General features: G+C 44.4%; 1 protein-coding gene across 1 annotated transcript in view; it reads left to right on the forward strand.

Annotated features, from left to right (window-relative positions):
- ELP3 (elongator acetyltransferase complex subunit 3) overlaps window positions 1-23125 on the forward strand; it is a 167097-nt gene that overhangs the window by 119571 nt on the left and 24401 nt on the right. The window contains exons 11-12 of the mRNA XM_069728398.1: window positions 2853-2943; window positions 5919-5984. Coding sequence (XP_069584499.1) covers window positions 2853-2943; window positions 5919-5984 — 157 coding nt within the window. The remainder of the gene's footprint in view (window positions 1-2852; window positions 2944-5918; window positions 5985-23125) is intronic.

Raw genomic sequence — 23125 nt, forward strand, 5'->3', positions numbered from 1 at the left:
ACTTTGCTCCTCTACTCTGGCAAATAGTAGGATTTGGGGGCTCGAGGGGTGGACCACTCTATGAAGCTTTATTTGTGTTTATGGTTCTTCGACCACTCCAACAAATTACTCCACTGAAAGGGGGTGTAGCAGGTTTATCCACTGGATTGGTGATAATCCAAAACCTGACTGCTGGAATTAGACCAGTTAGTCTAGACTAAGACCACCCTGACCTCTGCAAGGCTTCTATGAAGCAGTAGAGCTCGTGCCAATCTTTTTCGCCAGTTCGGCGATTCCAACTCTATTCCACCCGCACTTCTGGCATTTATCTGCTGTAGACCTTTTTTCCCCCAGAAAACTCTTGTTAACTCATATTCTAGGACCACACCAAACAATTCTACACAACGGATCTTCGCGGACCCCTCGCTGGAGATTATTGGGGTCATTTACTGTCAAGCATGAACGTCTTTGTTTTGAGTGGAGTTGTGCTCTCCCTTGTGATTTTACTTACCCCTGTACGTTATTTCTTGGAGATCACAGACATGATGAGTGATCACAGACACTTAGTATCCACTTACACTGCCCCTCGGTAAGAACACCGTCCTTTTGAAATCCTTTAGAGCAAATGACAGAAGATGTTCATTAGGTAACATAGTAACATAGTTAGTAGGCCGAAAAAAGACATTTGTCCATCCAGTTCAGCCTATATTCCATCATAATAAATACCCAGATCTACGTCCTTCTACAGAACCTAATAATTGTATGATACAATATTGTTCTGCTCCAGGAAGACATCCAGGCCTCTCTTGAACCCCTCGACTGAGTTCGCCATCACCACCTCCTCAGGCAAGCAATTCCAGATTCTCACTGCCCTAACAGTAAAGAATCCTCTTCTATGTTGGTGGAAAAACCTTCTCTCCTCCAGACGCAAAGAATGCCCCCTTGTGCCCGTCACCTTCCTTGGTATAAACAGATCCTCAGCGAGATATTTGTATTGTCCCCTTATATACTTATACATGGTTATTAGATCGCCCCTCAGTCGTCTTTTTTCTAGACTAAATAATCCTAATTTCGCTAATCTATCTGGGTATTGTAGTTCTGATGTTGGGAGAGGTCTACCTCTCCCAACATCAACGCTGCGCTCTAAGCTCCATTAGCTATTCTCAGATCTTGGCCCTGCTGCTCATTTAGCGAGTGATACATTACGCCATGAGTGTCTCCTACAAGCACTTCTACGACTTGAAAGAGAAGGAGTCTACAGTGTTTGTAGCTTGTGCTGTAATGGCCTCTTCCCTCTCATATTCTCGAGATGTCAGGGTAGCGGGACTGTTCTTGATTTGTTTGTATGTCTCTATGTTGGCAACATTATCGCCGAAAAGTTAGGTAAAATTGCATGCAAAAAGTTTTTCCACCGATGCCGGCTTTAGGAATGTTCTTTTAGAATATTTTTTCCTCCTTATTTGGTAAGATTGTTATGTTGTCTTGTATATACAGAAAACTGAATTTTGGGAAAGTTTTTAGGAGTTTTTGTTAAAGTTCCTGAAATGGAGTGATTGTTCTAGTTGGAGGTGACAAAAATGGGATACTGAGAAGAAGGTCTTCGTTGGCTGGAGCCTTTATATTTTCTTCTGGAAATGTGAGGAATATGGAACTGTCGTAGGTAACTTCTGAGAGACTTAGGAATGGTTGGAGCCCTTAGAGTATGTGCAGTCAAAGACGAGTTTTTCGAGTGGAAACCACTTTCTCTTGAAGAATGTATGGAAGGTTTTTTTTTTTGTTTATTTCTTGAAGCAGTTTTGAAGGATTTGTGAAGCATTTCGTAAGAAGTTTCTTTTTTCCTGAAGCGTTTTTTAAGCCTTTTCGTTTGGCAAGTACTGGGTTTGGAGCGGATTCCATCAGGAGCCACGTTTTCTTTTATTTCATCAGGCGTTTTTGTTTCTCAAAATGTGAGAAGGAAAAAAAAAATCCAAAAATTGATTGTATGACCCTCAGAGAAGGCTTTACAGAAATCGAAAAAATTGCTTGATCGACTTTTCTGTGCTCATAGACCTTACAATGGAGATCTGTAGTTACTAGTGGTGTAAAAAAAATAGTTTGGGGGTGAAACAGTGAGCATGGTTTTCTTTGTCTTTAGCTTTGACATGTCCTTCAGGAAATTTGAGGATTATAGGACCCTCGTAGGTTAAATCTGAGAGATTATGTTGTCTTTCGTGTACAGAAAACCAAAATTTGGAAAAATGTTTAGGAGGCGTTATTGGGAGTCCCTAAAAAAAGAGATCTGTGATCACCAGTGGTTCTTCTGGTCTTCTTTGACTTGGACTTTCGTAAAATTCATGGGAGTCTCACTCTTGTGTAATTTACTAAAGTGGAGATATCACGGTGACTGGGCTGCGATTACGGGAATGAAAAATCCTCAATGGTATAAAATTAAGGTTTTTATTACTCCGTTTCAACGTCAGACCGAAAAGCTTTGGTGTAATAAAAGCCCTAATTTTATATCTTTGAGGATTTTTCATTCACTCAAGTGCAGAACAGGTACCGTGGTATTTCCACTAAAGTGAATTGCAATTTGGTCGAATCTTTTATTCTAGCCTCGGGGCTTCAGCCATGGATTCTACAGCTTGTATAGGTGAGTACTACCGTCACTCTCACCCTCTCTTATTTATCTTCCGGAATATGGTCCTATTCTGCGCTTCTGTCCCAACCTGCCTCACTCTTGTGTAATGACACAATCTTTTATAGGACTTCCTTCACCGTTTGTCCTCGTAGTCTTGAGATCTTACCAATGATGCAAATATTTCTCATTCATGAATTAGAAGATACAAAACACTTGGCAGATTGATAAGAACACTTTTTTTTCCCTTGGTTTTCAGAGACATTCCTATGCCGTTGGTAAGCTCCGGGGTGGAGCACGGTAACCTACGAGAGTTGGCATTGGCACGGATGAAAGATCTAGGCACAGAAGTAAGATATTTATTCACTCGTCCCCAGACAGATTTATGATCCTTATCAAAATGTTGTCCAAATATTCGGAGATAATGGCACTTCACCTTAATATATAATACATCCCATTTAAAGTAAAAAGGGGTAATGAAGACATCCATAAGTTAAAAATTAACTATTATTTATAGAGATTAAAAGTATAAAAAGCAGTGTGCCTCGCATAGAGGATGGTCCAGGCTACCAGAAACTAACACTCCACAAATATGATATATAAATGCCTAATAGAACAAAATCAATTACTAGCAAATCTGGTAGAATGACCTACATATACAGTTAGGTCCATATATATTTGGACAGAGACAACATTTTTCTAATTTTGGTTATAGACATTACCACAATGAATTTTAAACACAACAATTCAGATGCAGTTGAAGTTCAGACTTTCAGCTTTCATTTGAGGGTATCCACATTAAAATTGGCTGAAGGGTTTAGGAGTTTCAGCTCCTTATCATGTGCCACCCTGTTTTTAAAGGGACCAAAAGTAATTGGACAATTGACTCCGAGGCTATTTCATGGACAGGTGTGGGCAATCCCTTCGTTATGTCTTTCTCAATTAAGCAGATAAAAGGCCTGGAGTTGACTTGAGGTGTGGTGCTTGCATTTGGAAGGTTTTGCTGTGAAGTAAACATTCGGTCAAAGGAGCTCTCCATGCAGGTGAAACAAGCCATCATTAAGCTGCGAAAACAGAAAAAACCCATCCGAGAAATTGCTACAATATTAGGAGTGGCAAAATCTACAGTTTGGTACATGCTGAGAAAGAAAGAAAGCACTGGTGAACTCATCAATGCAAAAAGACCTGGGCGCCCACAGAAGACACCAGTGGTGGATGATCGCCGAATAATCTCCATGGTGAAGAGAAACCCCTTCACAACAGCCAACCAAGTGACCAACACTCTCCAGGAGGTCGGCGTATCAATATCCAAATCTACCATAAAGAGAAGACTGCATGAAAGTAAATACAGAGGGTTCACTGCACGGTGCAAGCCACTCATAAGCATCAAGAAGAAAAAGGCTAAAAAACATCTAAAAGCCGCACAGTTCTGGAAGAACATTCTTTGGACAGATGAAACCAAGATCAACCTCTACCAGAATGATGGAAGGAGAAAAGTATGGCAAAGGCGTGGTACAGCTCAGGATCCAAAGCATACTACATAATCTGTAACACCCGGCAGAGGCAGTGTGATGGCTTTGGCATTGTTGGGCATTGTTGGGCATGTTAAGGAGCTGAAACTCCTAAAACCTTCATCCAATTTTAATGTGGATACCTTCAATTGAAAGCTGAAAGTCTGAACTTCAACTGCATCTGAATTGTTTTGTTTTAAATTCATTGTGGTAATGTCTATAACCAAAATTAGAAAAATGTTGCCTCTGTCCAAATATATATGGACGTAACTGTATGTTATAATAACCAGCTTAAAAAGCCACAATTGAAATGTCTATTGCTTCACAAGTAGCAATATCCAAATTAATATGTTCCAATCCTTTGCTTAGTAGCTGCTTCACAGTAACTAGCTCAAAACCATAATAAGTAAAGGTGTAATGCCTATAGAATAATAGCAGGAGTGTGGGGAGAATACCGAAACCCATTTGCTTGCCACCTGTAATAATGGCAATATGTGCGCGATATTTGGCCCAACAAATTGTATGGTAATACCTACTAGTGAGAAGTCAAATAACCACCGACAGAATCAAGGAAAGTGCCTGCAAATAGTAGGGGACCGTGCCACCGTAAGAAGGCAGTGGCGAGAAACGCGCGTCGGGGTGAGAGGATATTACTACAGGCTCCAGTTTGCTTGGTGAATTGGTCTCCTAATATTTGCCGACACGGTCCCCTACTCTTCATTTCCCCTTTTTACTTTAAATGGGATGTGTGTATTATATATTTATGATCCCGTTGGCTATACAAGGTCTAGGGAGGTCACGATGGTCACACGGTGGCCACTTATCTAGAGATCATTGATGGAATGATATGACTTTTACTTTAGACAGCTGTCAGACAATTGAGAACCTTTATTCTTCTTGATTTCCCTGGACACTCTGCTCAGCTGAGCTCGCATGTGTTCTCATTGGGGATGGGTCGAAGCCAGTTTCAGTCACCTCTAGAGTTGGGTTATCTCGTGAGAGGACAAAAGGATCAGACGAGTCTAAATTCAGACAGCTAACCCTTTTTTTCCCTCACTATTCGCCATTGGGGGAAGACAACATTACACATTAGATGTTGGGATAGTCCTAGATAAATTACTATGGTAGGCCAATATTTTTATAATGTGTACAGCCACCATAAAGAGAACCTGCCACTTGACATGAATATATAATGTTTTTTCTCTGTGTAAATGTTGCTGTTCTCCTAAATTCGAAGATGTTTTCCTTTTCTTCCTATGCCTCTCCGTTCCTGAGATACGGCCTCTTCTTCTCTGTCTCAGCCTGCTGACCATGACTCTCAAGATTAAGACCACTCCCAGTTGACTACAAAGACTAGATTTACATACAGGGAAAAAGAGGTCATATCTCAGGAACAGAGAGGCGTAGGAAGAAAAGAAAAACATTGCGGGATTCAGTAGAACAACAGCAATTACACCAAGTAAAATAATGTCACATTTATGGCAAGTGACAGGTCCTCTAAGTGCTCCATAGGAACCTACACAATTTATGGTCGTATTTCCACAATGAAGGTCTCATTTCATGGCCTCATCTTCACATCTAAGCAAAGTCATTTTGACTTTCATCCATAAAAGATGATGATGGTTAATTGTACACAGGTTGGTAATCATGATGGTCGTTGGATGTTGGATATCGATTGTCCTTCATTAATTTCATCTCCACTTGTAGAGTTAATCGACGCTTTGCCTGGAATTAATTTCTGATGGAACAATAACCTGACAATGTCATAAATGTATCTAGTGACTGACCTGCCGTCATCTGTCTGCCCTCCGTAGTGTCGTGACGTCAGGACGAGAGAAGTGGGAATCCAAGAAATTCATCACAAAGTCAGACCCTACCAGGTGCGTTCCCCTCCACATAGTGGTCGTATTTTACCCCTCTAAAGTTATGAACTTGCCGACAACGTGCGCTCAGAACCCAAACTGCGTTGAAAATTTGGTCACTCAACTTCTCCTCTTTGTCTCTTTGAATGGGATGTATAATGGCGAGATTGGAGGTAAATCTTGATGTCCCTTCCATTGAGATCAAGTTTCCCCCTAAAGGCTTAGCTTTCCACTTTGGGCTTCTTCTATCACAGTTTTGCAGGCGAGCCAACTTAAAAGGTTCCTGCACCCTTTTTTTTATAAATTTTTCCTTATCCCGTACCCAGGTATATACTCCTCTACCGATTTCCCCACTGCTTTTCCGCATCGCAGCCTGGTATATTTGCTTCCTTCTTCCGCGGGGGACGGCACATGACTCTCCGCTGCCAATCAGTGGCCACAGCAGAGAAATGCCCCTAAGGAGCCAGCTCCGCTTTTGAGCAACACTTTTGGCCTTGAGAAGGAGAATGTTGGTTTTTTTTTTTTGTGTGCATTTTTTTGTTGTATTAATTTTTTTCCAAGATGGTGGTAGAAACAAGTTTTTTTTTTTCTCAATATATGAGATTTTGTTTGCGATTTTATCTTATGTCGGGGATGAAATAACCCATTTAAATGAATTTTCCCTGGAGTTTCAGAATCTAAAAAAGTTTAAAAACAACAACAAGAACCCACAACACTTATATATCCTATATATAGATACTATTAGGCCATGTTCACACCATCCTTTTTTTAATGCGGAACCGCCGCGATTTTCCCGCTGCGAGTCCGCAGCTGTTTTCCATGCAGGGTACATTACACTGTACCCTATGGAAAACAGGAACTGCTGTGCCCACATTGCGGAAAATCGCGAAAAAAGCCGCGCTGAATTGCCGCGGTAAAAAAGTACCATGTCACTTCTTTTTGCGGAACTACAGCGGTTCTGCACCCATAGACCTCCATTGTGAGGTCAAACCCGCAGTAAAACCCGCAGATGAAAAATATATCTGCGGGTTTTACTGCGGTTTGTGGTGCAGAACCGCTGCAGTGTGGCTGCCCCCTGTGCCCCAATCCCACCCCCCCATGCTCCGATGCCACCCCCCCGTGCTCCGACGCCCCCCCCCCCCCCGTGCCCTAATCTCCCCCCCTTATACTTACCCGGCCTCCCGGTGTCCGTCCGGCCGTCTTCTCCCTGGGCGCCGCCATCTTGCAAAATGGCGGGCGCATGCGCAGTGTGCCCGCCGAATCTGCCGGCCGGCAGATTCGTTCCAAAGTGCATTTTGATCACTGAGATAGGTTCTATCTCAGTGATCAAAATAAAAAAAATAGTAAATGACACCCCCCCCTTTGTCACCCCCATAGGTAGGGACAATAAAAAAATTAAGATTTTTTTTTTTTTCCCACTAAGGTTAGAATAGGGTTAGGGGTAGGGTTAGGGTATTTTCAGCCATTTTAACCCTAAAAAACTTCCTAGAAAACACACAGACTCTGCATAGAAAACTGCATAAAAAACGCATCAAAAAAGCACCAAAAAAGCACCAAGAAAAGGACCTGCGTTTTCTGCCAAGAGCTGCGGTTTTTAGTCCTGAAAAAAAAGGAGGGAAATCAGGAACGTGTGAACATAGCCTTATATTTTTAGTTTTTATCTTTTTTATTTTTTTTTTTAACTGTTTATTGAATGCATAGTAGTACATACAGACAATGATATCCAACAAATACACGAATTTAACACGTAACCCCAAAAAAAGAGGAAAAAACTACTATTATATTTTATGTGCACCTATAAATTAACGGAAGCTGATGCCAAAATTCAAATATTTTAAATAGAAATCTCTTTATTCAATACATAGAATTAAAAACATATCACACTAGAGATACATATGCATACAAAATAGTACCGCCATATAGAGGTGACCAATAGAGTTGAGCGACCTTGACCTTTTTAGAGTCGAGCCGGGTTTCGCGAAACCCGACTATCTCAAAAGTCGGGTCGAGTGAAATCGGCCGATTATGACGTAAAGTCGGGATCGACCGAAACACGAAACCCAATGCAAGTCAATGGGGCAGCATAGTCGGCAGTGAGTGGGGGCCAGGAAAACACCTAGAGTGCCCATTTTAATGTCAAAACCATCCATTCTTCTTAATGAAGCTTGTCAAGCGTAATTTACCTTATAATAATTGGAAGGCATTTGAAATTGGGGGTCATTTGGCTAAAGTTGTGGTGGGTAGGGCTGGTTCAAGTAATTAGTGGGCCCAGGAAATCTGGACCACGTCACGGCAGTGGAGCAGGGAGAGGTAAGTATTTCAACTTTGCAAGTGCTGTGAACCTGAGCAAGCAGGGGGGGCCCACTCGTTGGCATTGGCACTGGCACAGGGCCCCTCAAAGTACAGCGGTGTGTTTGCACGGCGGGGGCGCCTCCCACCGGCAGCAACACTTTTGCGTACTATGAGAGGCCCTGTGCCAGTGACATCGCCAACTAGTATTCCTCCCCCCACCTGATGAAGGAACCTGCACTTTCATCTGCACCTTCCTCTTTGTCCCCGTGTAAGGTGGTATGGTATGCGGGAAGAGCAACCTGACTTTCAGCAGGGTCACAATGTTGTTGTGTAGCGTGCACGGGGAATGTTGCGTTATGGGTCAATGTACCAGCAGACTCATCTATCACTGGCTGGGCAATGGGCAGGATGAGGAGGAAACACAGATATAGGCCCAAAGAATAAAGTTGGCTAAATGCAGTTCAAAATTGGTAACACAGGAATAACCAGGGGGCATTGCAGTGGAGGACAACTGGAATGAGAGGCTGACACAGAGAGTAGGCCCAAATCAGTAAGTAGTCGAAATGCAGTTCAAAATTGGCAACCGTAGTAAACAGGCGGCACAGCTTTGTTCAGTGGAGGAGAACAGCAAGGAGTGGCAGACACCGATAGTAGGCCCCAACCCAACTAGTAGGCCAAATGCAGTCTAACATTAACAACTACTTAACGAGCGCCTGAAAACGGAATTTCAGGACAGGAAACCAGGAGAACAGCAAGGAGTGGCAGACACCGATAGTAGGCACCAAACCAACTAGTACGCCAAATGCAGTTGTTCCGTTTAACCACAATTTAATGAGAGCCTGAAGATAGAAGTTCAGGAAAGGCAACCTGGAGAACACCTTGGAGTGGAACACACCATCTCTCTACACCCCATACCCAATTTGTAGGCCTAATGCAGCGTAGTTTCCAACAACTACTAAACGAGAGCATGAAGATCGAAGCATTGGCGAGGAAACCTGGGGAACACCTTGGAGTGGAACACACCATCTCTCTACACCCCATACCCAATTTGTAGGCCTAATGCAGCGTAGTTTCCAACAACTACTAAACGAGAGCCGGAAGATCGAAGCTCAGGAAAGGCAACCTGGAGAACACCTTGGAGTGGAACACACCATCTCTCTACACCCCATACTCAATTTGTAGGCCTAATGCAGTGTAGTTTCCAAGAACTACTAAACGAGAGCCGGAAGATCGAAGCTCAGGAAAGGCAACCTGGAGAACACCTTGGAGTGGAACACACCATCTCTCTACACCCCATAGCCAATTTGTAGGCCTAATGCAGCGTACTTTCCAACAACTACTAAACGAGAGCATGAAGATCGAAGCATTGGCGAGGAAACCTGGGGAACACCTTGGAGTGGAACACACCATCTCTCTACACCCCATACCCAATTTGTAGGCCTAATGCAGCGTAGTTTCCAACAACTACTAAACGAGAGCCGGAAGATCGAAGCTCAGGAAAGGCAACCTGGAGAACACCTTGGAGTGGAACACACCATCTCTCTACACCCCATACCCAATTTGTAGGCCTAATGCAGCGTAGTTTCCAACAACTACTAAACGAGAGCCGGAAGATCGAAGCTCAGGAAAGGCAACCTGGAGAACACCTTGGAGTGGAACACACCATCTCTCTACACCCCATACCCAATTTGTAGGCCTAATGCAGTGTAGTTTCCAACAACTACTAAACGAGAGCATGAAGATCAAAGCATTGGCGAGGAAACCTGGGGAACACCTTGGAGTGGAACACACCATCTCTCTACACCCCATACCCAATTTGTAGGCCTAATGCAGCGTAGTTTCCAACAACTACTAAACGAGAGCCGGAAGATCGAAGCTCAGGAAAGGCAACCTGGAGAACACCTTGGAGTGGAACACACCATCTCTCTACACCCCATACCCAATTTGTAGGCCTAATGCAGTGTAGTTTCCAAGAACTACTAAACGAGAGCCGGAAGATCGAAGCTCAGGAAAGGCAACCTGGAGAACACCTTGGAGTGTAACACACCATCTCTCTCCACCCGATACCCATTTTTTAGGCCTAATGCAGTGTAGTTTTCTACAACTACTAAACGAGAGTCGGAAGACCGAAGCAATGGCAAGGAAACCTGGGGAACACCTTGGAGTGTAACACACCATCTCTCTCCACCCCATACCCAATTTGTAGGCCTAATGCAGCCTACTTTCCGACAACTACTAAACGAGAGCATGAAGATCGAAGCTCAGGAAAGGCAACCTGGGGAACACCTTGGAGTGTAACAAACCCTCTCTCTACACCACGGAAGGGCTGATTCTTAGGAAGGAAGGCTGTCGGAAAGAAGCAGGGCGCGTCCGAGGGTGATTATATTCTTATTAGGTATATACTCACCCTCGGACGCGCCCTGCTTCTTTATTTGTAATGAATGTTTATTTGCAATGTGGTTTTGACTTACTCTATTTTTTTGGTAAATAATGATTTTATTATTTTCATTGTTTTGCATCTTCTTGGCAATAATCTAAAGAAGACGCGACAGGACAACACTCGGTGGATGCCATATCTGTGTTTTAAATTGAAAAAAACTTTCAGTTAACTACTTGCAGGAGAAAGTTATTGTAGCTGGTGGCCATTTTTAGTACTGTACCAGATTTTAGTTGTATGTGTTTGTTTTTAATGTTAAAATGTCTGCATTTGATATCTCTCCAGTATTTTCTTTTTTAGAACTCACAGAAAAAATCCCAAGAATTAAAAGTTTAACTTTTATTGATAATTCTTAAAAACACTAAATATACCAATACGTGCATAACTACACCATCACCAAAACAACAACATCCCATAGGAAAGGCCAAGATGGTGCCAATCCCTAAAATCACTAATAACACCCTACCTACCAGCGGAGGTTGGCACCCTATAACACCTGCGCAATGGCGCCCCCGCTCGTCGTCGACTCTCCCTACTAGCCCTGATATGCCCTATTGGAACAGGGAACGGAAAAATGACAAACACTCAGTGCCCCTACAATGAAGATAGTGAGTCAGTGGCAATGACCCGGCATTACTATCTCGCTAGCTGCACTAGTACTTCCTATCAGCCGGGGGCGGCACCCTAGAAGCATGCAAATGGTGCCCCCGCTCAACGACGACTAACCTAGTCTGACCCTAAAATCTAAGGGTAGGCAGGATGTTACCTAGACACATTAGAACACGTAAACATTCAAGAGGATAAACCCGATTTTAGTAATAAAGTGTCCTCTTCCTATATACAAATACCCATAGAATGTGCTGATCGTTCATACTCCACACAGCTTATAGTTATTATATTCACATATATATAAGAAGAAAATCCCAAGATATTATGCGGGTAAGATAATCTCCCAGATCTAGACCAAGTTGATCAGAGCATAAACATATACCAAGAGGACACACTCCTCCCAAAGCAAAAAACCGTTTAGTTATCACGGCATAACATTCAAATACACCAGGTGCTCCCTTCTCCAAACTCAACGCGTTTCCCCTCCTCACATAACAGGAGGTTCATCAGGAGTTTATCTGATACAAAAAAGGGTTACTTAGCTTCCTTCATGGATGGTGCAGATAAATCAAATGGTCTGTAACACCGTCGGGTCGATACCTCGTGGATATGGTGCTCCCAGACAAATGCCACAGTGTGTGCGTTTTAAAGGCAGGTAAATTGGCTTAGACACAAACAGCTGTTCTCCGGCGTGTGTATACAAAGCACTTCCGGTATCACAGTGCAGCGGAGGTCATGTGTAGTATAGCGTCTACGTCTTTTGCGCCGGCCCAAAATAGATATACGCCCCCTATTCTCAAGTGAGGGTTCGTAATTACCCATACCTATTACTGCGCACGCTCCAGAAACTCCAGCGTCTCTTACGTATGTAGCGCCCGTGACAAACATACACGCCCCTTTCTCCTCAAGCAAGGGATCGTACTTATTCGTCAGTGTCACTGCGCACGCGCCAATTGTGTAGCGTCTCCTGTGCATACTACGCCTGCGCCAAACCTACCCATCCCTTATTCTCAGACGAGTGTTCGTAGTTATACATACATGCCACTGCGCACGCGCCAGACATGACGCGGACAGCCCCCAGACGGATAACCCACATCATTATCTACACGGAGTGCCACTTTGCAGCTGATTCACCGGCGTGGGGACAAGTACGCATGCTCGATAGTCATATTACAAAAGAGTGCTACATAATTGTATTATCGCAGATATAGATTGAGCGCACACGCGCAGGGTACACATGCATAATAGTAACCATAAAAATGATAATACCATGATCACATTTACAAATGAACAAAAAACCTGCGCTATAAACAAATACGTCCGGTACACAAGTCCTTCCGTTTTAGCAAGCTGTAAGGATACTGATGGTTTGTTATGCCTGCATAAAAATTGCAAAATGCAAAAAGGAAAGCCTGCTTTAAAATATGTACATATATAAATGTCTCGCTAGAGCGGTACCCCATAACGACACCCCATGAGTGCCAAACATGGGCATATAACAGTTGAGCATTAAGCAGATCCCTGATATGGACTCATCCAGAACTGCAGATACATAAATCCAAATATATCAATACAATCATTGTTTATGCCATAGATTGGCCAGTACACTTATATTTATGAAAATGAAAAATCAGGGAACATACATTTAAAGTGACCAAGCTGAAAGAACGCACACACTAACAGATTATTCCCGTGGACAAGATATTGTTCACAGGTACTAACAGATGCCTATTCCAAGAGATCAGGACAGATATTATAAACTAGACTTGACCCATTTGGGTCGATAAAACAGATTTTCTCATCGCCAAAAATTGAATCAACCGATAAAAGAGTCATAGATAGCAGCCAAAGTTCATTTGTTCGTTCAACCCTTTTGGGAAGACCGTATCCAGCCTGTGGATCCATTTTAATTCCTTTTGTAAGATCTTCCGATCCCAATCACCGCCCCTGATAGAAGGGGCTACCACTTCAACGGCACAAAAAGTGAAGGACGCGAGATCACCCTGATGTACCATCCGAACATGCCTAGATATTGGGGTATCCCTGGCATGTCTAATGTCACCCAGGTGGTCCCCTATCCTTCTTCTCAGTTCCCTCCTTGTTTTCCCCACATAATTTAATGGGCAAGTACATTTAAACAAGTATATGACTCCACTCGTTTTACAATTTGCGAAATGTCTGCTCTCAAAAACCTGTCCTGTACTAGCACTGGAAAAACCATTTCCGGTGTCCAGATGTCCACAGAAGGAGCAGGTACCGCAGCGAAAAGTTCCAAATTGCCTCTTATCCAACCATGTACCACTCTTTTTAGGAGGAGAGAAAACACTGTGCACAAGTTGATCCTTAAGAGATCTCCCCTTTCTGTAGGTGATCATAGGTGTCTCAGGTATACAGTCCTTTATGTCTGTATCTGCCAATAGTATAGCCCAATATTTTTTGATGATATCTCTCACCTCATGGGAACAGTCATCAAACATACCGATGAGTCTCAGAGGAGGGTCCTCATCAACCTTATTTGCGGGATGTAGTAAGCTGGTTCTAGGGACTGTTTCAACCTGTTTAAAGGCCTCACGCAGTACCTTCATAGGGTAACCTCTCTCAAGAAATCTATTTTTTAGATCCCGTGTCTCAGTATAAAACGAAGCATCAGATGAACAATTTCTTCTTGCTCTCGTGTACTGTCCTTTGGGTATCCCCCTCCTGAGTCCATATGGGTGATGACTGTTCCAATTCAATAAATTGTTTGTAGAGGTGGGTTTTCTGTAGATGGAGGTGGCTAGATGTCCATCCTCCTCCTTACTGATTGTGACATCCAAAAAGTTGATCCTGTCACCATTAATCTCGGAGGTAAAACTGAGACCCATGTTGTTATTGTTTAAACTTTTGACAAAGATATTAAAGGATGCCACATCTCCTGACCACAAAATCAAGACGTCATCGATATAACGCCCCCAGAAAAGTATCTGGGGGCCCCATCTAGACAGATTCTCTTCACCAAAGACGACCGTGTCCTCCCACCAGCCCAGGAGCAAATTCGCATAGGTAGGGGCACATGGACTGCCCATAGCTGTGCCCCTGAGCTGGTGGTAGAACTTCCCCTCAAAGAGAAAGTAATTGTGCGTCAATATAAAGTGTAAGAGTCGATTGACAAAACGACTGTGTTCGGTGAACTGAACCCCTCTCGACCTCAAAAAGAAGTCCACGGCCTGCAGACCTACTTCGTGAGGTATACTACTATACAACGCCTCTACATCGATTGATGCCAAAAGGGTATCTGTATCCACAGTAATATCCTCTATTCTCACCAATAGGTCCGAAGTATCACGTATATACGATGGTAAGGCCGTCACAAAATCCCTCAGAACTTTATCGATATAAATACCGCAGTTTTGTGTAAGAAAGGGGAATCACCGAGTCTGTCCTCATCTGAGGCTGAGACATCTGATAGTGAAAGAGGTGATCTTTTTAGAAACCCTAGTTCCAACTCTACTTTTAGGCCTCGTAGAGAAAGATGGGCAAGATTTGGAAAAAAGAGGTATGGTCCATCAAGGGGTGGAGGAAATTATCAAGCGTCTTATACAGGACATATGACCACCTCTGGGTCTTTGGCAGCCTCTTCTCCTACTTTTTCCTCCACGTCCTCTTTTTTAGAGAGGCGGCCATTCCCTTACCAGTTGAGGGAACGCATGGGAGCTCCCCGCTATTAGAAGAGAATAGGATTATGAACCTGTCATCACATCATCTCTTAGAGGTAGAAAGAACAGTTTTAAGGAAAGGGTTGGGATTTGTACCAACTAACAGGTTTAATGAAGTCGAATGGGTGAAAGACATCAACCTTTTTGCTCGAAAGTTGAAATGGAGGAAATTTTTCAAAAACCATGATGAAGCTGAATGTGTGTCCTTGGGTGTAGACATGACGGAGTTATCAGATATAAGAGTTCTTACTGATATGTTGGAAGAGAGTTCTAGACCTCCAGGTATGGGTCCGTTTACAAAATTGAAACCTAATAGTAAAAGGATGCCACCTTTGTCTACAAACACCAGTATCGATATATTTACACAACTAGTATTGGCTGATCTAAAGAAGTTGAATACCAAAGAAAGAAAATATAAATCTAATTTATCTCATAATGAGAGGAGAGCTTTGGACTCACTATCTGAGAGAAAAGAACTGGTGTTTAAACAATCAGACAAGGGTGGCAACCTTGTCATCCTTGATTGTGACAAGTATAGAGATATGTGTTTGAGGTTACTTAAGGATGAGTCAACGTATGGGTTACTCCGTAAGGACCCTACGGAGGCTTTCAACTTAGAGTTGGGTCACCTGCTACAAGAGGCCTATGAGGTTGGGCTGATATCAAGGAGCGAAAAGAACTTTATGACACAAAAGACACTGACTATACCAGTGTTTTACGCCCTTCCAAAGGTGCATAAAGGGTTTAAACCCCTAAAAGGACGACCGATAGTTTCGGGGAATGACTCCATTACACAAAACTGCGGTATTTATATCGATAAAGTTCTGAGGGATTTTGTGACTGCCTTACCATCGTATATACGTGATACTTCGGACCTATTGGTGAGAATAGAGGATATTACTGTGGATACAGATACCCTTTTGGCATCAATCGATGTAGAGGCGTTGTATAGTAGTATACCTCACGAAGTAGGTCTGCAGGCCGTGGACTTCTTTTTGAGGTCGAGAGGGGTTCAGTTCACCGAACACAGTCGTTTTGTCAATCGACTCTTACACTTTATATTGACGCACAATTACTTTCTCTTTGAGGGGAAGTTCTACCACCAGCTCAGGGGCACAGCTATGGGCAGTCCATGTGCCCCTACCTATGCGAATTTGCTTCTGGGCTGGTGGGAGGACACGGTCGTCTTTGGTGAAGAGAATCTGTCTAGATGGGGCCCCCAGATACTTTTCTGGGGGCGTTATATCGATGACGTCTTGATTTTGTGGTCAGGAGATGTGGCATCCTTTAATATCTTTGTCAAAAGTTTAAACAATAACAACATGGGTCTCAGTTTTACCTCCGAGATTAATGGTGACAGGATCAACTTTTTGGATGTCACAATCAGTAAGGAGGAGGATGGACATCTAGCCACCTCCATCTACAGAAAACCCACCTCTACAAACAATTTATTGAATTGGAACAGTCATCACCCATATGGGCTCAGGAGGGGGATACCCAAAGGACAGTACACGAGAGCAAGAAGAAATTGTTCATCTGATGCTTCGTTTTATACTGAGACACGGGATCTAAAAAATAGATTTCTTGAGAGAGGTTACCCTATGAAGGTACTGCGTGAGGCCTTTAAACAGGTTGAAACAGTCCCTAGAACCAGCTTACTACATCCCGCAAATAAGGTTGATGAGGACCCTCCTCTGAGACTCATCGGTATGTTTGATGACTGTTCCCATGAGGTGAGAGATATCATCAAAAAATATTGGGCTATACTATTGGCAGATACAGACATAAAGGACTGTATACCTGAGACACCTATGATCACCTACAGAAAGGGGAGATCTCTTAAGGATCAACTTGTGCACAGTGTTTTCTCTCCTCCTAAAAAGAGTGGTACATGGTTGGATAAGAGGCAATTTGGAACTTTTCGCTGCGGTACCTGCTCCTTCTGTGGACATCTGGACACCGGAAATGGTTTTTCCAGTGCTAGTACAGGACAGGTTTTTGAGAGCAGACATTTCGCAAATTGTAAAACGAGTGGAGTCATATACTTGTTTAAATGTACTTGCCCATTAAATTATGTGGGGAAAACAAGGAGGGAACTGAGAAGAAGGATAGGGGACCACCTGGGTGACATTAGACATGCCAGGGATACCCCAATATCTAGGCATGTTCGGATGGTACATCAGGGTGATCTCGCGTCCTTCACTTTTTGTGCCGTTGAAGTGGTAGCCCCTTCTATCAGGGGCGGTGATTGGGATCGGAAGATCTTACAAAAGGAATTAAAATGGATCCACAGGCTGGATACGGTCTTCCCAAAAGGGTTGAACGAACAAATGAACTTTGGCTGCTATCTATGACTCTTTTATCGGTTGATTCAATTTTTGGCGATGAGAAAATCTGTTTTATCGACCCAAATGGGTCAAGTCTAGTTTATAATATCTGTCCTGATCTCTTGGAATAGGCATCTGTTAGTACCTGTGAACAATATCTTGTCCACGGGAATAATCTGTTAGTGTGTGCGTTCTTTCAGCTTGGTCACTTTAAATGTATGTTCCCTGATTTTTCATTTTCATAAATATAAGTGTACTAGCCAATCTATGGCATAAACAATGATTGTATTGATATATTTGGATTTATGTATCTGCAGTTCTGGATGAGTCCATATCAGGGATCTGCTTAATGCTCAACTGTTATATGCCCATGTTTGGCACTCATGGGGTGTCGTTATGGGGTACCGCTCTAGCGAGACATTTATATATGTACATATTTTAAAGCAGGCTTTCCTTTTTGCATTTTGCAATTTTTATGCAGGCATAACAAACCATCAGTATCCTTACAGCTTGCTAAAACGGAAGGACTTGTGTACCGGACGTATTTGTTTATAGCGCAGGTTTTTTGTTCATTTGTAAATGTGATCATGGTATTATCATTTTTATGGTTACTATTATGCATGTGTATCCTGCGCGTGTGCGCTCAATCTATATCTGCGATAATACAATTATGTAGCACTCTTTTGTAATATGACTATCGAGCATGCGTACTTGTCCCCACGCCGGTGAATCAGCTGCAAAGTGGCACTCCGTGTAGATAATGATGTGGGTTATCCGTCTGGGGGCTGTCCGCGTCATGTCTGGCGCGTGCGCAGTGGCATGTATGTATAACTACGAACACTCGTCTGAGAATAAGGGATGGGTAGGTTTGGCGCAGGCGTAGTACGCACAGGAGACGCTACACAATTTGCGCGTGCGCAGTGACACTGACGAATAAGTACGATCCCTTGCTTGAGGAGAAAGGGGCGTGTATGTTTGTCACGGGCGCTACATACGTAAGAGACGCTGGAGTTTCTGGAGCGTGCGCAGTAATAGGTATGGGTAATTACGAACCCTCACTTGAGAATAGGGGGCGTATATCTATTTTGGGCCGGCGCAAAAGACGTAGACGCTATACTACACATGACCTCCGCTGCACTGTGATACCGGAAGTGCTTTGTATACACACGCCGGAGAACAGCTGTTTGTGTCTAAGCCAATTGACCTGCCTTTAAAACGCACACACTGTGGCATTTGTCTGGGAGCACCATATCCACGAGGTATCGACCCGACGGTGTTACAGACCATTTGATTTATCTGCACCATCCATGAAGGAAGCTAAGTAACCCTTTTTTGTATCAGATAAACTCCTGATGAACCTCCTGTTATGTGAGGAGGGGAAACGCGTTGAGTTTGGAGAAGGGAGCACCTGGTGTATTTGAATGTTATGCCGTGATAACTAAACGGTTTTTTGCTTTGGGAGGAGTGTGTCCTCTTGGTATATGTTTATGCTCTGATCAACTTGGTCTAGATCTGGGAGATTATCTTACCCGCATAATATCTTGGGATTTTCTTCTTATATATATGTGAATATAATAACTATAAGCTGTGTGGAGTATGAACGATCAGCACATTCTATGGGTATTTGTATATAGGAAGAGGACACTTTATTACTAAAATCGGGTTTATCCTCTTGAATGTTTACGTGTTCTAATGTGTCTAGGTAACATCCTGCCTACCCTTAGATTTTAGGGTCAGACTAGGTTAGTCGTCGTTGAGCGGGGGCACCATTTGCATGCATTTGCATTTTAAATTGGTTCCAGGGGTACACGGGCAGCAGTGGCCTGGTCGGTGTAGTAGTAGTAGAAAGAACGGACCGCAGACGGGCATCGAAGGCCTAAAATAAAAAAATTGGGCTGGCTGTGGCAATTTTAAATTGGTTCCAGGGGTACACGGGCAGCAGTGGTGTGGTCAGTGGAGGCCTAGTGGAAGGAGTGACCGCAGACAGGCATCGAAGGCCTAAAATAATAACAGATGGCTGTAGGCAATTTTAAATTGGTTCCAGGGGTACACGGGCAGCAGTGGCCTGGTCAGTGTAGTAGTAGTAGAAAGAACGGACCGCAGACGGGCATCGAAGGCCTAAAATAAAAAAATTGGGCTGGCTGTAGGCAATTTTAAATTGGTTCCAGGGGTACACGGGCAGCAGTGGTGTGGTCAGTGGAGGCATATTGTAAGGAGTGACCGCAGACAGGCATCGAAGGCCTAAAATAATAACACATGGCTGTAGGCAATTTTAAATTGGTTCCAGGGGTACACGGGCAGCAGTGGCCTGGTCAGTGTAGTAGTAGTAGAAAGAATGGACCGCAGACAGGCATCGAAGGCCTAAAATAAAAAAAAATTGGGCTGGCTGTAGGCAATTTTAAATTGGTTCCAGGGGTACACGGGCAGCAGTGGTGTGGTCAGTGGAGGCATAGTGGAAGGAGTGACCGCAGACAGGCATCGAAGGCCTAACATAACAAAAAAGTCAATACAATGGTATTGTCAGTGGCAGGCATTGAAGGATGTCAGCGCATAGACTAAACATTGGTGGAGCTGTGAGATAATTTTGCAAGTGGTAGAGCACTGTTTGAGCTGGGGGGGGGGAACTGTCTTGTGGCCGGCGGTACAGGCCCAGGGCCCCTCATATTACAACGGTGTGTCTGACGTTGGGTGCGCACCACCACCGCCAGAGACACTTTATTGTACTAGGAGGGACCCAGTGGCAGTGCCGTCGACCAAAAGCGGGCACACCCACCTCTTCAGACAAACAGCACTCTCACGGGTGCTGTCGCCAAGTGTCGATACCACAGCCCCGTGTGGGGAGTTTGGCCATTTAGTGAGGTGTAAACATGTCGTATGCTGGACAATCAGGTGCAGAAAATTACGAGATTGGAAAAGGCATTCAGAATAGTCCACAGGCAAGACCTTTTCATAGGAAAGCTAGGTGTCGGCCGGGCAAGGTGGGGCAAAAGATTTCGAAATCCAGTTGTGGTTCATTTTAATGAAGGTTAGATCATCTACATTTTGGGTAGCCAGACGAGTCCTTTTTTCTGTTAGTATTGAACCTGCAGCACTGAATACTCTTTCTGATAGGACACTAGCTGCCGGGCAAGCAAGCTCCTGCAATGCATATTCTGCCAATTCTGGCCAGGTGTCTAATTTTGATGCCCAGTAATCAAATGGGAATGACGGTTGAGGGAGAACATCGATAAGGGATGAAAAATAGTTTGTAACCATACTGGACAAATGTTGTCTCCTGTCACTTTGAATTGATGCTGCAGTACCTGTCCTGTCTGCGGTCATAGCAAAATCACTCCACAACCTGGTCAGAAAACCCCTCTGGCCAACGACACTTCTGATTTCTGCCCCTCTAACTCCTCTGGTCTGCTGGCCCCTGCAGCTCGTGTGAGAACCATCACGGGCGCTGTGTGCAGGGAATGCCAGAAGCAAACGGTCAACAAGAGTTGATTGTTTGGTTGCTAATATTAGTTCCAAGTTCTCATGTGGCATTATATTTTGCAATTTGCCTTTATAGCGAGGATCAAGGAGGCAGGCCAACCAGTAATCGTCATCGTTCATCATTTTAGTTATGCGTGTGTCCCTTTTGAGGATACGTAAGGCATAATCCGCCATGTGGGCCAAAGTTCCAGTTCTCAAATCTGCGGTTGTGATTGGTTGAGGGGCAGTTTCAGGCAAATCCACGTCACTTGTGTCCCTCCAAAAACCAGAACCCGGCCTTGCCGCGCCACCAATTTCCAGTGGCCCCGGAAAAGCTTCCTCATTAAAAATATAATCATCCCCATCATCCTCCTCGTCCTCCTCCTCCTCTTAGCCCGCTAACTCGTCCTGTACACTGCCCTGGCCAGACAATGGCTGACTGTCATCAAGGCTTTCCTCTTCCTCAGCTGCAGACGCCTGATCCTTTATGTGCGTCAAACTTTGCATCAGCAGACGCATTAGGGGGATGCTCATGCTTATTATGGCGTTGTCTGCACTAACCAGCCGTGTGCATTCCTCAAAACACTGAAGGACTTGACACATGTCTTGAATCTTCGACCACTGCACACCTGACAACTCCATGTCTGCCATCCTACTGCCTGCCCGTGTATGTGTATCCTCCCACAAAAACATAACAGCCCGCCTCTGTTCGCACAGTCTCTGAAGCATGTGCAGTGTTGAGTTCCACCTTGTTGCAACGTCTATGATTAGGCGATGCTGGGGAAGGTTCAAAGAACGCTGATAGGTCTGCATACGGCTGGAGTGTACGGGCGAACGGCGGATATGTGAGCAAAGTCCACGCACTTTGAGGAGCAGGTCGGATAACCCCGGATAACTTTTCAGGAAGCACTGCACCACCAGGTTTAAGGTGTGAGCCAGGCAAGGAATGTGTTTCAGTTGGGAAAGGGAGATGGCAGCCATGAAATTCCTTCCGTTATCACTCACTACCTTGCCTGCCTCAAGATCTACAGTGCCCAGCCACGACTGCGTTTCTTTCTGCAAGAACTCGGACAGAACTTCCGCGGTGTGTCTGTTGTCGCCCAAACACTTCATAGCCAATACAGCCTGCTGACGTTTGCCAGTAGCTGCCCCATAATGGGAGACCTGGTGTGCAACAGTGGCAGCTGCGGATGGAGTGGTTGTGCGACTGCGGTCTGTGGACGAGCTCTCGCTTCTGCAGGAGGACGAAGAGGAGGAGGAGGGGGTGCGAACGGCTACAGCCAACTGTTTCCTAGACCGTGGGCTAGGCAGAACTGTCCCAAACTTGCTGTCCCCTGTGGACCCTGCATCCACCACATTTACCCAGTGTGCCGTGATGGACACGTAACGTCCCTGGCCATGCCTACTGGTCCATGCATTTGTTGTTAGGTGCACCTTTGTGCTCACAGATTGCCTGAGTGCATGGACGATGCGCTCTTTAACATGCTGGTGGAGGGCTGGGATGGCTTTTCTGGAAAAAAAGTGTCGACTGGGTAGCTCGTAGCGTGGTACAGCGTAGTCCATCAGGGCTTTGAAAGCTTCGCTTTCAACTAACTGGTAGGGCATCATCTCTAACGAGATTAGTCTAGCTATGTGGGCGTTCAAACCCTGTGTACGCGGATGCGAGGCTAAGTACTTCCTTTTTCTAACCATAGTCTCATGTATGGTGAGCTGGACTGGAGAGCTGGAGATCGTGGAACTAGCGGGGGTGCCGGTGGACATGGCAGACTGAGAGACGGTGGGAGATGGTATTATTGCCGCCGGTGCCCTAGATGCAGTGTTTCCTACTACAAAACTGGTGATTCCCTGACCCTGACTGCTTTGGCCTGGCAAAGAAACCTGCACAGATACTGCAGGTGGTGCGGAAAATGGTGGCCCTACACTGCCGGAAGGGATGTTGCGTTGCTGACTAGCTTCATTGGCCGAGGGTGCTACAACCTTAAGGGACGTTTGGTAGTTAGTCCAGGCTTGCAAATGCATGGTGGTTAAATGTCTATGCATGCAACTTGTATTGAGACTTTTCAGATTCTGTCCTCTGCTTAAGGTAGTTGAACATTTTTGACAGATGACTTTGCGCTGATCAATTGGATGTTGTTTAAAAAAATGCCAGACTGCACTCTTTCTAGCATCGGATACCTTTTCAGGCATTGCAGACTGAGCTTTAACCGGATGGCCACGCTGTCCTCCAACAGGTTTTGGCTTTGCCACGCGTTTTGGGCAAGATACGGGCCCGGCAGATGGAACCTGTTGCGATGTTGATGCCTGCTGCGGCCCCTCCTCCTCCGCTTCAGAACTGCTGCCGCC

This window comes from Ranitomeya imitator, chromosome 5 (genome assembly GCF_032444005.1).
Source record: "Ranitomeya imitator isolate aRanImi1 chromosome 5, aRanImi1.pri, whole genome shotgun sequence".
NCBI lineage: Eukaryota > Metazoa > Chordata > Amphibia > Anura > Dendrobatidae > Ranitomeya > Ranitomeya imitator.